The sequence below is a fragment of the Poecile atricapillus genome, chromosome 7, assembly GCF_030490865.1.
Source record: "Poecile atricapillus isolate bPoeAtr1 chromosome 7, bPoeAtr1.hap1, whole genome shotgun sequence".
Lineage (NCBI taxonomy): Eukaryota > Metazoa > Chordata > Aves > Passeriformes > Paridae > Poecile > Poecile atricapillus.
The window spans coordinates 3027235-3043878 of NC_081255.1; the positions used below are offsets into that span (position 1 = coordinate 3027235).

Genomic DNA, 16644 nt, shown 5'->3' on the forward strand with positions numbered 1-16644 from the left:
GTCTATAATTTAGTGCAGGAACTAAACTATATTAGATGCTTAGTCTTATCTGAGGTGTCAAGTACTGCTGGTGTGCAGGCTGCAGGTGACCATATTTAGACAGAGCTAAATAACTTCAGGAGTACTTCAAGTGTTTAAGGTAAGAGCTAAACTTGTTTATTTGCTACTAAAATAATAGTCTACTAGAAATCCTGGTATTACATGTTCAGGCGCAGATCTTCTCAGAACATGTTATGAGTCAGTAAAAGACATCTGCTAAGATGTTTTTGCTTTCTAATGCTCATTAATGGAAACTTGCTTCTCTTAAAAATTCATTTAGATACATCCCTGGTGTCAAGGGTGATGTCAATATGAGGAAAGTCAATTTATGAAAGTCAGTTAGGAAGAACTCTCTTTACATAACACTTTAACTAGTGCTGTAGCATGTCTAATAGGAAGTAAAGCTATGTAGCTAAACTTCAACAAGGTTATTTTCAGATATTGTTGCTTATAACCTTTCAATAAGAGGAGTAAGTTTTGTTTCTGGCTCAGTCCACCTGGTGTCTTGAATTGCATTTTGAACTGGTTTTAGCCAGAAGAGTGCTTTGTCCTAGAGAAAGTAAAGACACTGTCCATTCAAATTAATGCTCTTCTGCACTACAGCAAAAAGCCAATACTAAGGTCTTTTCATCCAGAGCTGATTAGTAGCCTCTTAATATTCTCCCATCATTTTACTTTTTAAAATACCACACTTCATTATGCCTGTTAAAGAGCTTGAAGGGACTGTCATAGCCTGCAGTATAAAAGAAGTCTTCGTGGAATGGTTGGCCTCTGTTTCTTAAGGTTCTGGCCAGGATGTCAGCTTCCTCAGCATATTTCTCTGGGGTGGCAAATCCACCGAAGGACCTGGTAAAAGTGAGGGAAATTTTTTGGTTCAAGTCCCTGGCTTTATTTTCAGACAAAAACTTCAGACTTGCAAAGCTAGTTTGAGCACTTCGGATGCAGTTTGTAGTTAGTTGAGTAACATGAGTATTTTGTCTGTTTTCAAAGATAAGATTTAAAACAAGCAAATACCCAGGTAACAACTGCCCTGCATGTGTTGTGGCAGTTCAGGACTACAAATAAGAGTGCTGGGAGAATGGTTTAGATGTTCTGTAGAACAAGTGTCTTCAGAAGATGATTCTGGAGGCTGCATCTCTATGAAAATCAGTGCCATTTTCAATGGTCTTTAAAAAAAAATCAGTGTTTCACAACTTGGTCACTTGACCGTGGTAAGACACCCAAGCGTAAGATTTAATGGCTGGATTTTAGCAATTGAAACTCTGAACAGTAGGGTGTATCCACATTTAATATCCCTTAAGAAAATGTAGTCCACACTTAAATGAGGGCAGTTACTGATTCATCTGGTGTCAGCTGCTGGTTTTGCTTACCGGACAAAGAGAGGTGCTGCCTTCCGTTCCTCAATAAACACATTGGAGTCAGTGGGCTGTGGGGGGCAGTCCTGGTGTTCAAATGGCACAAAGAAAGAGATCTTGAAGTCTGTGCAGCCTGATTTTACCAGGCAGGTCACTGGCACAGTCATATCAATCTTCATTTCTAGGGGAAAGGAAAACCAGGTGTCTAAGCTGCATCTCCCAGCACCTCTATTGTTACTTATATTAATTAGCTACTTCCAATTGTTTTCAATTCAAAACCATAATGTTCTACCTTTTTCGTTCTTTCCCTGGATGTAGTGGAAGAGTTTCCAGAAGCCCTGGCGCATTGCTTCCTTCTGGGTTTCTCCCCTAATGACTGTGCTGACCCACTTTGCTGTCTCATACTGACGCAGTTCATAGTCCTTTGCCTGAAAGGCAGCAAAAGTCACAGAAACCATGTGTTCACAGGTGATAACAGAAATTAGTAGCTACTTTATCCATATCAGCATACAAGTATTGTTCCAGTTACCACTGCCTCTGTTGAGCTCCAGCGAGGGGACTTCAGGTCCAGGGACAGAAATGTTTGCTTGAAGGACTTGATCATCTTAACCAGAGCTGGAAGGGAGACACAGTTCATTGGCATCTCTTAAATATGGCACTAGGGCTTTTCAGTTGTAGCTGAACTGGTGGAAAGCCTGAAAAAAGCCTGAAACCCATTTTCCCCTGCAGGAACAGAGCACCAGGACCAGAAAACTACCTCTACTGGAGGAAGGGAATTTTGTGAAAATCTGCAAGTTAAAAGGACTTAAGTCTTCCCTTCTGGATGAAAAAGCAGTAGTGGTTTGGTGGGTGATCTGGTGTTGACTGTGCCCTTAACTATTTGGCCTATCATGATAGCTGATGACTTTCTTAAAAGCCTTTAGCCTCAGAGTCCTGTGGATAAATGAATTTTTGCATTTCTGAATGAATAACTGTTTTCCTCCATAGCCTTCACATGTGAGGAAAAAAGGTGAAAACTTAAAAACACTGTCCCAGACAAAGCGAGTGAAAGTATTCAAAACCACTGTTGAAATCATACCTAGTTAGATGCTGAGCTTTTAGTGGCCTCCATATATAACTTCTTTTGTTAACCAGGCAGACTGTAGTGTGACACCTACATTCTGACAGTCTCTGCCTTCTGTTATATTACAATGTCCTTTGCCCTTTGTGTTGTGAAGGGCACATAATTCAGTGATTACCTAGATTTTTAGGTCATAGAATGTTGCCTTCTCAGGCTATAATTAAATTACCTATTTCTTGGGCAACAATGTGAGTTTTGTAAAATCAACTGCTTTGTGGTACTTAACTACTTTCTTGGTTGTTCCATCTTCTTGCAGTGTCTGGACTGCTGTTGAATTCTATTAATCCGCTTCCATACCCTGCCTAGAGGTGGCTATAAAGATTTTTTATGATCTGAAGTTAAAAAGTTTTTATTAAAGCACACCAATAAAAAGGTCACAAACCCTGGCGGTACTGTGTTCCTTTAGAATGTAAAGTAGTATGTGGAGCCATTTAAATAGTGAGCTTTTTCTAGCAGCACTTTCAGTTATCACCATAGATTAAGGGAAGGTCCATATCAAACAGCTGGATACAGCTACTAGTAGTAAAGGCAGGTGCTGTTCCTTCTCTGTCCCAGCCTGAAGGTGCATCATCTCCAGCAGACCTGACCAGAAAGATGGTCACCAGAGACTGTTGCATAGTTGTACTCTATTAATAGACTTTGTCCATGGTGTCAACAAGTCAACAAAGCATCATGAAGCAGAAAGACATATAATTAGAAGCAAATAGGAAGTTTCAGTGTAATTGCTCCTACAACAATTTATTGCCACTTCAAAGCCAAAGATGCTGCTTAATCACTTACATTGGCTACTGAATGAGCTAGTTTTGCTTTACTGGCTAATTCCAGCTGCTTCCCAACATACTTTTCCTTAACTACTGGGTAGCCCTCACAGCTCTGGATTTTGTAACTTCATGGGTAGTACTGTCAGTGACTGCCTGTTAGAAATATTTTTTAATACGTAAATCAATGCTTTGGGATGGGAGAGACAAACAGAAGAATCTTCCAGATACAGTTGAATTATTTTAGATGTACAGGAAAGCTGAACTTTGAAATTTCCATCTCTTCATAGAAATATGTCTATAGAGTGCTTAGGTTTTTTCTGCAGCTGTTAATACATGGGCCAAAGGGACAGGCAGCAGGGTTACACTGCTAGCACAAGTGCAGCCAGAACATGCCACTCCACAAACTACTAGTGCTATTAAGTGGAGAAGGTAGATGTACTTACAGTTTCAGCTGTCCTAGATGTTGCAGTGTGTCCTGTTTAGGCTGCACATCCTCCTAAGGTGCTGCATGTCAGTATTTTTTGAGTTTGGGCAAGCTCCTCCCATGCCCCAACCCTACTGGAGGGGCCTGCTGTTAAAAAAAAACAGAAGGCTGGAGCCTTGTCCTGCTGTGAGTCTTCGTTGGAGAGCCCCCATGCAAATGCCAAAAGCCCCACCTACTACCCATGAGGCAGCACTGGGACTAGTGTGTGATCTGGCTCCATAAACAGTGTTGCACTCTTGTGTAATTTCCCGTTTGCTGTGGCTTATGACAGGGTCAGTGGCAGGTTTTGTGCCTTGGGGGAAAGGATTTCACATAAATAACATCTCTCCCAGCACTCAGTTTGGATTATGGGAGAGTTGATACTGTACAGAATGCCAGCTTATTTTTGCTGCAGAGGTAAAGGGTAGGTAGAAATCTGGCTGCATACTCTGCTGAGACCATCCTCATGAGATTTTTGCTGGCATGTTATGAAAGAGACAGTGTTCTCTGATGCCTGGCTGTTCTGAGCTGTATTTGAGGTTAATCAGTCCTCTTAGCCCTTGGATATCTGCACAAAGGGGTTATGCAAAGCTGTTGTGAAATCCTGTCCTGCTTATAATGCACACAGCAAAGCTGGGCTCTTCATTTATCCAGCTGCAGCTCCAGACATAGTTTGGTACCAGCACAATAGGGTAGATTAAACTCAACAGTTTGTATGCTGAGAACACCTCTCAGTTAGTCATGGTTTGTGCAAATTCTTTGCAGCCAAATTCAGCTGAGCTCTCCGGGGCATTAGATGTCAATAGCTGGGAATGACTTTTTACAGGAAACCCACTTTGCTTGCAGGGAACTTCATCAGAATGTTCAGTCCTGTTCTAAAAAGGGAAGTAAAACCATGCCAAATAACAATTACAAATTTAAAGTCACAGATCTCTCCAGAGCCACAGAAGAGGGTGGTGTACAGTCATTTGCTACTGGAGTTCATTCAAACAGGCTGAGGCCTGAAATGTGTAACCAGTTCTCTGCATGCATTGTGCTTTTTATTTTAGGGAGTAAAATATTTCTCCATTTTACCTGTGCTCTGCTTGGGTCAAACAGGAACATCAGGAGGGTGTTTGGAGGAGCAGATGCTGCTTGGTCTTGGGAGCAACAGGCATGCAAAGGCATGGGCTGGTATAAGGTGACCTGTGACCTTACTCTGTCACCCCAGGGACGGAAGTGTTTTTGAACACCTTCAGAGTAGAAAAGGCCATATGAAAAACAATCCTCAGCAGCAATAGTTTGGCAAATCTCCACAAATTTACCTTACTGGTGAGCGCTGAGAAGTATTACCTTGGAAGGGTGGCAATAACTATAGATAAGGACAAGCCCACAGTGGATTCTCATTTGGTTTCTGAAGCAGAGAGGCCCAGAACAAACCCCCAATGAGTTTGTATGTATTCAGCAGATGTCCCTGACAAAGAGGTTACTGTTTCTGGTGGAGAACCCCCAGGCTGGAGAACAATCCTTGGTGTTTTCCCAAGAGGTTGTTTTCCAGCACTCTTGTTTTTACGCATAAAAACAACTCACATTGGCAGAACATGGCAACAGCTGCATGAGACAGTAGGGCAGAGATGGGGCATGTATTCTGTTTATATTCATCATAAAACTTAGAAAACGGGGATGGGCTTATGGTGCAAGCTGACACACAGTCTCACTAGTACCTCCAAATAGAGGAAAATCCAAGTACACAGCAGCCATTAAGTCTCAAAGGCTCTGTGACTTGACTTCGTGTAATGGCATAAGTACATGTCTGACACTTGGCTGGCATTTTCTAGAACAGCTAACAAAGCAATATTTTTCTATTCCCTTGCCTTAAGGAGCAGAGATGAGGGCACAAACAGATAAAAGCATGTGGTTTGTACCTTAATTTTACTGTCTTCATCTGTGCAGGAACACTGTAATGAAATGGTACTTAAATAATAACTTAGAATGGATAAGCACAAGCCTGTAAAATGATGACTTGTGATTTCCACTTTTCCTCTCTATAACAAGACCTTAACGTAACATTCTCCACAGCAAAACTGCTTCCATCTGGTATCTGGCAGCATTACAATTGCTGCTGTCCTATCAATGCAGTTGTGTTATAAGTTACCATTATCCCTAGAGGTAAACACAGACTGTTTGCACAAGCAGGAATCTTTTCCACTGACCTAACTGTGTCAGGACTGGAGGAAGCCAGGAAAAAATGTGTGTTGTTACAATGTGATTAATGATAACTCTTGAGTCATGTTCTTGTCATGTCATGTTCTGACAGTCATGTGAGAGACAGGGATGTGTGGCCACTCAAGTGGTCTCAACCCAAAGCTCCAGGCAGTTTTGCATTGCTGCCTAAGAAATCTCTGACAATGACTTTAATTGAAAATAACTGAGTCTCTTAATATATAAATGGCCTTTACTTTTTTAAACATACTCGCCTGATGGTGCAGAAACCTCACTTCACAGCAAAGGAGTTGAGCATGTGATGCTACTGTAGTTACTGACGACAGCAGTAGAAGTGTCTTTATAAGTTGTTAGATGAACTATGGTTTACTGCAAATTCCTCTACCAAAAGAAGCCTCTTACCTCCTTGCTCTAAAGAAAGCCTCCATTTTATATCATATTCTCACTCCCAGCATGGAAAATGAAGAAGCATAAACACACCATCTTCTAAAGGAGCAGGTGAATGTACTATAGTACTGTTCCAAGGAGGTTCCTTATTACCCTTAGAAATTATGGAAAGGAAATCTCTAACTGCAGTAATGTGGTATTTAGATCTTATGCTCTGACCTACACATATTATATTAGTGGGGGAATTTGTTACCATTGGATTCACCTTTAGCCAAAAATCATCTGCTTTCTGGAAATGTGTATGTGGATTTTGTCCATGTTTTTGCCTGATTCCAGCTAGTTTGTTACAAGTGATATGTGAAACTACTGAATCTTCCTGCTTACTCAGTGATAGTGTTACCTAAATCTTGCTGAATGAGTGATTCTGTGCTTACTTCATCAGAGAATGCTTGAAACTGGCTGCTCTTGACCAAATAAAAAGCTTCCTACACCAAACACCACTCCAGAGTACTCCTGACTTAGCATTTTCCAAGATTTCTCTGCTGCAGCTCACATTTTGAAACCATTCCAGGTTTGGGGAATTAATCCTAAATGGATCCTTGCTTCCTGCTGCCATGGAAAACATTAGAAAACCTTCCTGCCTTCTGTGCATGCAGCCCAGAGAGAAGCTATCTCAGCTTTATATACTTCTTTATTTCTACAATAAGGCTTATTTTTAATATGGATCTGTTCTGGGATCTAACTAGAAACTGGACTCCACAAGCAATTGTCTCAGCAAACTTCAGCCTGTGAAAGAAGTTACATAGATCCACAGAAACTTCCAGTCCTCTCTGGGTGCTGAGAAGAAATTAGTTCATCTTCCCCTACAAATTGATCCACATTCTGTTATTGACAGAGTCTTCTCAGAAATAAGAACATAGAAAAGGTATTTTTTTATCTTCAAGATAGGAATGTTTCATTAAGGGAAAGAGGTAATAGTGCTTGCTAGAAAAAAAGTCTTGACACAAATTTATTGCATTGCTGGTTTTGCTTTTTTAAATGGTGTAGGAGAGACTTAAGCCTAAATTGACTGAATACACCTTATTTGCAAACTTACAGCTCTGAAGAGGCAACAGCTTTCTGGGCAGAAACACAGTGGGCACTGCATTTTTTTTTCTTTGATCCCCCTTTCCAGAGTTTTGAAGTGATCTTTTCCCTCTCTTTTGCTTTACCTGCTTTGGCCCCCTCCCTTCCCTTCCTCCCTCTCATGCTCAGCCTACTCCAGTCTATATGCTGTGCCAAGGACCTGGGTTAAGCTCCTGACTCTGCTGAAGGGTTGTTCTAAATTGGTGGGAACAGCTTCACATGTCTGAAAAAGACCCTGATATGCAGAAATTGCACTAAAGAGCTCAGGATTTCCCTATGTAGTCCCAAGAACCTGAGAACATGTCCAGACATGATGGAAACAGGCCCAGAGAATAGGGATTAATACGTTAAAAGAAATATTTTCCTTAAAATAATATTTTCCACTTCCAAAAAAGCCATGAAAAAGTTGCTGGAACTGAGGGTTTATCTCCTAAGCTTCTTCCTCATCTTACTGGCATGAGTGTGGATCATATCAGAACTCTCCCATCTTCTAATAGTAGGGATATTGGTAGTGGGTGGGAGGCACTTCTGTTCTTTAGATGATGTAAGGCCGTCAGAGATGGATTCTTCAACAACCTGGTCTCTTTCTGTCCATTCTGAGAATGAGCCAATGCTGCATTCTGCAGCAGATGGCACTGTCGGCTGTGTTCAGTGGTGAGCTTTACTTGAAGAGTAACATCCCTGATACTCTCTTGGTTGCCAGTAATACTTTGGCTCCAGCGCACCCTCATAGTTCTATTTCCAGAGACATAAGTAGATTATACTCTTGTATAGATTATACACTTGTTGACTGCTAATGGGAAAGCATCTTAACATCTAAAAAATTAACAACTTGGCATGGTGAAACATCTTTTATGCAGCAGACACAGCAACCTGAATCAGAATCACAGAATGGTTTGTGTTGGAAGGGACTTTAAAGAGCTTATAGTTCCAACTCCCTACCAGGGAATGTCTGTGTAAATGCTAAGGTAGGAAAATCCTCCAGTGCGGACCTGATTTTTCTGAGCCTGAAAGAATTACAGCCTGTCAGTGGCTGACCTGTTCACAAGGGAAAGTCTCTTGAGAGTGTCTCTCGCTCAAGGTCTATCTTTGTAAACAATTTCATTTTCTCAAAACAGTTCTGTACAGCTGTGGTTAGTGTGTTTTTCTCTTATCCCACCAATGGGATAAGAGGTGGTGTTCCCTTTACCAATCACGTTAAACCTGTAGCGTAATACCCTATAGAAGTCTGAAAAGTTCAGGGAATAAAGGCCTTTCCTAGCAACTCGTTCTGGTGCATGCTGTGAATGAATCCACACTTCTACATTGCGTCCAACAGCGACAGTCAAGGATTTACTCTTAACTCTAGAACAGTTAGACTGGCAAGTTTTCAGGTAGAATCAACAGCAAACTTAATAGTAGTATTGGGTTGCAATGCAAGATGTAACCAAAAGTATGTATTCTATTACCATCTGTTAAAACCTGGTGTTGCAGTATTCTTTATCTCTTCCATAACCCATCCTCCCTCCAGAGGGATATCTTCTGTTAATGGGCCATTGGGTCTCACTGCATGACTGATAAAATATCATCACCCCATTGTGAGATGCTCCACCCAGGGGGAAGAGCCAAGCATTCCTACCTGGATATAATCAGACTTGGAACACCACAGTCAGCCTTCCTCTACTGGATTCCCAAAGGAAGACCGGACCCAGCTACACCACCACTGGACCTTTGGAGGAAAATTACATCCTTCTACAGGATCATTGCTTCAACAGAACCACATCTGTCACTCCAGGAGGACTGCAGCCACCATTTAATCAGACTGCTACCAACACCCTGACCAACAGGGTGTCAGGTTGTATTCTGACTTGTGGTTTTTATACTACTGCATTTTATTTTAATTTTCCTTTATTTTTTTAATTTTCCTTTATTTTAATTTTCCTTTAATTTTAAGTTGTAGAGTTTTTTAAATTTATACATACTAATAAAGAACCGTTATTCCTATTCCCATATCTGAGACCCCCTTCGATTTCAAGACTATAATAATTCAGAGGGGAGGGTTATATTTTTCCATTTCAAGGGAGGTTCCTACCTTCCTTAGCAGACACCTGTCTTTTCAAACCAAGACAATAGTTCAAAATGAAAATTTAATATCCAAGAGGTCATTATTTATTTTGATTTTTGCACGTTTTGATTTAGAACAGAGTAAATGTAGGTAGGTAGATAGATACATATGTAGATAATGACATCACATCAACTCCCCAGATTATGTACTTCTGAATACCAGCCAGCCATGATGGTATTTAACAGAATTTTATCACTTTCACAGATACTGTCTTTCTGAATTTTCATTTAGGCTTCAGTACTTCATATTTCTCTGAAAATAGACTTGGGTCTCTCTTTTTCTTTTAAAGAAAATTACATCTGGATACATTTGTTTATTGCAGAGAAAAAGAGGCAAGAGTATAGTGTAATTATGCCAAAGCAGAAGTCCCCTTGAGAAATGTGAAAGCTTGAATGTCAAAAGTATGTATAGGTAGAGAGAGCTGTGATTTGGGGAAAGTTGAAGTAAAGGACAGGGATGGTAAGTTGGTGGTGGTGTATTGGAAAGTAATGGAAAAGTTAATACAGCAACAACAAAAATCTGAAGGAAACTTTCAGGGCCTTTGGCTTTAGTTACTGAGCTCCTTCAGCAAATCAGTTACTTAAATAATGAAGTTCTTATTAAATATATTAATCCATCTTATTGGCACATGGCAGCAAAAGCGTTTATAACTTCCCAATTTGAAATTACCTTACAAAGTTATTTGGATAAGCTTTTGACATTCATGTGCTTTTCCTTATAGAAAATGTGCTTAAATCTATTAAAAACTGGTTTTTTTATTGCTATACTAATTTTGGAAAAATAGCAACTGATTTTTGTTGCTGTTTTCACTGGTGTCCTTATCCTCTGAGTCTTAGCACCACTGACACTGTACTTCTTATTTCATGGAAGACACTTTTCCAGTCACTACACAAGATGCTGCAGCTGCAGACAGCCTGAACTTCTCTTCTGCCTTGCCTAGAATTTACAGTGCGAATTTTGGAATCTGAATGTCAGTTCATGTATTCAGGTTCTTCTGAATGTGCATTCCCACAGCCATTGAAGCATTCCTTTTGGCTAAAGCACAGTTCTTTTTTCTTCTGGTGATTCAGAGAGTCTTAGAATTTTTACCATCATTTTCTGAGTTGCATTCCTTCAGTAATGACTGCCCTGGGACAGGAAACCTTTAGTGTGTGATAGTGGGGGAGAGGGACAGGGGTACTGAGGGGAGTCAGAAACAGTGACCAGATGTGGGAAGACACACAACCTTGATCTGAGGGAGGTGATTGGCTGGACCAACTAAAAATTGTCAAAACGTCTCTGAACTACTGTAGGATATTAAACACCTCTAGGCATCTCTGAACTTCTGTGTACGACTTCTGAATTGCTCTAAAATCCTTTAGTTAGCTCTAAAGAGCTGTAGGGAATGCTTCTATTTCTCAAACGAGGCAATTGCCTCAAACCAGATGTAATTTACACAACTCTAAGCCATCTCTAAACCACTCTAAAACTCTTCTAATCAGCTCTAGACTGCCATTAAATTATATTAAACATCTGTAACACTTTATTGCCACCTTTAAAATACCTTTACAGTTCCTGAAGCAGCTCTAAAGATCAGAAAAATAGCTCCAGATTCCTCCATAACTCCTCAGAACCTCACAAAGTAGTTCTGAGGAGCTGCAATATCCCTTAGTAGAGTGCTTGAGTCCTCTAAACTCCATTAGCATCTTTCTAAGCCTCATCTAAAGAGTATTTTTTTTCTAATCATATCTAGAACTCCTCTACATTGATTTGAAGATCTGTGAATTTCCTCTGGGCCTCTTAAACTCCTCTAAGGACCTCTAAACCTTGAATATGCTGTGAAGTGTTCTAAACCCTTCTAAAATACCACTACACAGCTACAAAATGCCTCTGATGAGCTCTGAAAGAGCTATTTTTTTTACACCCCCTAAATTATACCTTTTGAAGTCTGACTCTAAAACACTCCAGAGTGCTAAACCAGTGTGGACTTCTTTAAAGGGCTCAACAATACCCTAGAAAACTTAAAGAGCTCTAATATACACCACACTGCTCTACAACCCAACAGCTCTAGAACTATTCTAATTGGCTACAAACAACAGTGGGAAGTCATAAATTCCTCTAAAATTTCCAGGAAATCTAAACAACACTGCTACCACGATGCTTAAAGGAGCAGTGAAAAGCTTCAAAACAGATGACAAGCCTTTCTCAGTTTCTGTGGGGAACTGATTTGCTCCCCACACAGGGCATCAATCAACTGTGGTGGCATGACTGAGGTGTCAACACATCAAAGGGGATACAAGGGGTTTTCCAGGTCTCAAGGAGAAATGAGCAGTTGTTGGTTGCTGGAAATATATTTCTTGTATAAAAGCATCAGTCTCAAAGGCAAAGAGTTCAGAGAGTTAAAGTCCTTGCTAAAAGCTTTTAGTATAAAATCCTGATGTCCTGGGCAGCAGCTTCTTGGCATGGAGTCCTGTTGTCCCGGGCCGCAGAAGCAGTTGCAGTAGTTCTTGGTGATTATGATGGTGCTTGCTGCTGTTCTTCAGGTGGGTTTGTATCTGAGAGAGATCCCCAATACAGGGGATTAAATTCATAAATCATCCAATCAGCTAAAAACATGGTTCTAAAACAAAACTTTTTACGTCAATCCAAGCTTAATTCTAACTAATGAAAGCAATGTTCTCTTTACCTAAATCCTACATATAGGGTATTATCTGTTTACATGAATAATCCTATGTGTTCTATCTAGAAATATAAGCTATGTTTTCATTATGTTTAGAGCTAAGTTGAATCTGTGAAGGGCATCACTGAACTTTAAACTGGGAAATAAAATATGGCTTTTCACTAGCTAACACAAGCTCTTAAAGCATTTAAGCTAAATTTCTACCTACTTAAAACTAAAACCTACACTCTTTCCCTATTATCTATGGCTTAATATATTTTAATTATTTTCTCTCTCTGAGGGACTCAAAGAGGCTTTTATTTTGGATTCCAACACTGAGGCAGCCCTTTCCTCAGTGTAGTGGTTTAGATTTGCTAATCTGAGTTTCCCAGCCAATGCACCAAATAATATGGTGGGTTTTAGCGCTGGCTAAAATCACACGGGGACTTACTCATTTCTTGCTGTGAGATATGGATTAGAAGGAGGGCAAAACAGGCTCAAAACTTAAAAGGAATAAAGAAACTTTATTAACAGGACTACCAGAATAAGAAACCAGAATAAAACCTCCAGAAACCTTTCCTCCTCCTACCCAACTTTCTCCTTTCCCAACTGACAACATAGAGACAAAACCTGGGATGTTAAAACAGTACCAACTATACAACAGTCTTTTCATCAGTCCTTGTAGGGAGATGAGTTTTCTTTTGCCATGCCATGGAGACTTCTCCACAAGAAACAGATTTCTCTGGCTTTTCATTTCTACAAATAGCACCTGCCCAGGCAAAAATTCTGCCATTTCCTCCCATTTTCACAGCCCTCCTAGAGATGTGTCTATGGGCCATGAATTCAAGTGGTATTATTTTAAGGATGAGTTATTCAAAGGCAAAGGTTCTCTCCATCTGTCTCTGTGATCATCTCTGGGAACAGAAGTTTTCTTTTTCTCTCCCTGGGGGCAAAGGGTTTTCATCAACTCTCATCTCTCTCTCTCTCTGTTCAAGCACCTCATGAGATCACAGCTACTCCAATATCTGCTTGGCTTCATCAATGGATGCCTCTGCTCAGATCTACAGCTTGAATACTTCATCCCCCAGTACTCTTTCATTAATTAAGGATATGTTTTCAGTATATCATTGTCCATCTCCATGGCCCTAACAAAAGAATATTTCAGCGTCATTCGGCATCTCCTCATCCCTCTTCCATCTGAGGCTTGACTGTTATAAATTGTCATGACTAAATCAAGGAGCCAATTTAAATGATCATTCATGAAAATCAATTTTATTAGTTCAGCAAGCGATGAGCAAGCAAAAACAGCGTTGGGCACAGTCAGGGAGTCTCTGCTCCACCCAAGACTCACGCACTTTAGCTGAGGAGGTTCCCCCTTACATACATTTCCCGTATGTGTCTTCATTGCTTCTTCCTGGGTTGCATCTGAGCTTGCGCTGCCTGTTGCTAGGTGGTCGTTCTCTGCCTCCTGGTGATCGTGGGATGAAGGCTTGTAGTCTTTCTCAGTCCATGCTCGGGCGTTGGTCCTGTATCAGTTATGCAATTTACAGTATGTATCTCATAACAAGGAGATGTTCCTATTCTTGTTTGCACAGCCAGATTCTGTGGTCAGGACTTTTTACAGTTTCAGCACTCACATGCTTTAGCAATCACTTGTCTCACCAATTATATGTATTAAAAGCAAAGCAATCGCAATATGTTAAGTTTTATTTAAATTTGATTAACAAACAATAGCATTCTATTACAGACTCCTTCTTTATTGACCTTGATGTTTTCATGTTGTCTTTCTACATGTCTATCTGTCCTTTCCCTGGAGCGAAGAACAAGATCTGCAGGTGTCATCTGTGTAGTGAAAGGGTTAAATCTCACCTAGTGCCACAGCAGTCACGGTGCTGGATTTCAGACCGCACTGGTGCTTCCCTCAGCCCAGCAGCCCCTGAGAGAGGTGGGCGGTCCTTGGCCTGGAGCTGTCTGTGCTGGCGGGGTGGAAGGTGTTGACGAGTGTCAGCATCCATGGCCCGGCCCGGGGCCGGATACCCCCCTCACCTCCATCCCCCACCTGGGAGCCACTGGGGTCCGGCCCAGCCCCCACCCCCCAGCTGTACAGGCCACGGGGGTGCAGGGCCGGCCTCATCAGAGCTCTGCTACTTTTCAAGGCCAGAAACAAAGAGAGAGAGTTCCCGGGCTTATGGTTTTTAAAAGGTGGTATTCACCTTTTAGAAGATGAACCTAATTTTCAATGGTGCAAAATGTTGTCAGTTCCCAAAACTGGCCAGCTATTGGCCTATCTCAGGCACAAGGAAGCTCCCAGCAGCTGTTCTCAAAGAAATCACTTTCGTAGGTGGCTTTTACTATTTTCACTAAGTGTCAAACCACCACACTCAGTCACTTATCACTCAAAAGACTCTCTATAAAAGCTCCCCTGAATAATAGTGTGTGAAAAACAAGGTTCACTTTCTTAATAAATTATAAAAAGTTTAATATAAACAAAAGGACAATTAGGAGACAAAGAAAATAAAGCAAAGGGTTAAAACGGCCAGGTGCCCTGGCTCGTTGCCAGGAGCACACCTGGTATCTTTGGAACACCCTTTTTATACCCTCCTGCTGTGAGGGTTTGATGCATATTCAAACTTTTCTAAAGAAGCATTTTGCATGGTTACACCCTGAACCTGCCTTTTCAGAGCATGCTTCGTATGGTTTTTATTTTTGCTGATCATAATTTTATTTGAATTTGATTTCCTTTCTTTGCAAGCGGTCAGTGCTGATAACAGTCTGGGCCCCTCATCCTGCCACCGGTGACAGCTGGGCTTCATGTCCTTCCGCTGCCAATGGCCTGGTCCTGGCTGCTGATAACAGCCTTGTCTCCATGTCCTGCTGCTGATAAACAGTCTGGGCTTCACTGTATTTCCGCTGATAACAGCTTGGGCCCCACTGTTTTTGCTCTCTGGGGTTTCCTTGCTTTGTACCATGAAATTCCTTTACGCTTAAAACTTGTTAGCAAGAGAAAAAGTACATACATAGCCAAAAAGTATTTAACATATAATATTCATCCTAATACTTGCAAAAGCCAATATCACAATATGGATTTATAACATAGTGCCTTCACCAAAGGCAGGTATATGTATCAGCAGCTTATGCTCTTATAGCAAAGCTCTCATACCTTCCCTCTGTTGGACAGCATGGGCAACCAACTCACCCCACTCCACCATAATTGGGCAACCCACTCTTTTGTAACAGATCTCCTTGTTAGACACAGCTGCAACTCAACAAGGGCAAGGCTGTTTCTACTCTGTTGTCATTAGACACAACTGCAGCCCATCAAGGGTGAGGCTGCCCACACCACCATCCTACACATTTCCTTGCAACAGTTCTAGAACTCTTTCCTGCAGTTCTGGAATCTCTGCTTAGAGACAGTGCTAAAACCCTTCTGAAGCCCTCTAAAACCACTCTGAACTGCTCTAAGTTGATCTAAACATCCTACAAACTGTTCTAAGCAGCTGTAAAGTCCTGTGAAATGGGGCAGAACTCCTGTAACATACTAAACTCCTTTTGATCTTCTAAACATCTTCTTGACACCTCAGAGCTCCCCATAACTGATCTAAAGCTGCTCTATCTTGGTGTAGCAGCACTAATATATGTTTAAATGCATCTAAAATGCCTCTAAATCTCTACTGTACAACTTTCTTCCAGAAGGCTTTAAAATTCCTCTGAAGAGCTCAAAAGAGCTCTAAAACCCTTTTATGCCAGTCTGTGATTCCTGCAGAATTCTAAGTAGCTCTAAACTTCTCCAGACTACAGTAAAGCTTCTCTCCTGTGCTGTCAACACCGTGAAGTAGCACTAGAACTCCATTAAAATACTCAGGAAATCTTGTGGACTTCCTCTAAATGGCTCTACAGAATTGTTTGTGAACTTCCAGAAATACACTGGTGCTTTGAGGAGGTGGAAGAGGTTGCAAGAGCTGGAACTATTGAGCCTGGAAAAAGATAAATTAACTGTGGGAATGGAAGAGTGTAGAGAAAGGGGATTTCTGGAAGAACAAGATGTCCCTCTAAGGAAAGGGAAATATATGTGCTTTGTAAGGAGCTGCTAATAAGACCAAAACCCAGAGAGTGATTTCTGCATGCAAACAGCCCACAGTGAGTATATTTTGTCATGGAGGAGGAATACCACAGCCTCAAAATCCTGAGGTTATTATGTGAATATGTGAAAAATGTGCTCCTGGGTCACACAACAAGGGATTATTCTCTCTGCAGGGACTGGGTGCTCTCAGAACACACTCTAACGGAAGATCTGGAAGTGCACACTGAATGAAGACAATTTTTAAAAATATTTTTTGGAAGCTTATTGGTATTAATCTGTTCAGGGCAATACCTTGCCTTATAGGATGCTAGTAGTCCATTGGTCAGATCTCCTGGGAACAGATTTGAATCCTGGCCCAGATGCAGTTCT

At 41.1% G+C, this 16644-nt stretch overlaps 1 protein-coding gene across 2 annotated transcripts; it reads right to left on the bottom strand.

Moving 5' to 3' along the window:
• Window positions 1-612: 612 nt before the first annotated feature.
• On the bottom strand, window positions 613-3911 carry HEBP2 (heme binding protein 2). Of its 2 annotated transcripts, XM_058843411.1 has the most exons (5): window positions 3719-3911; window positions 1924-2009; window positions 1687-1822; window positions 1410-1575; window positions 613-885 (listed from the first exon to the last, which is right to left on the bottom strand). In XM_058843411.1, the coding sequence occupies exons 2-5, from the start codon at window positions 1996-1998 to the stop codon at window positions 711-713; spliced, it is 552 nt and encodes a 183-aa protein (XP_058699394.1). In that variant the 5' UTR covers window positions 1999-2009; window positions 3719-3911; the 3' UTR covers window positions 613-710. The 2 variants fall into 2 exon arrangements, with proteins under 2 accessions (XP_058699394.1, XP_058699393.1); XM_058843410.1 differs by lacking the exon at window positions 3719-3911 and having other exon boundaries at window positions 1924-3691.
• Between the last annotated feature and the right edge of the window lie 12733 nt (window positions 3912-16644).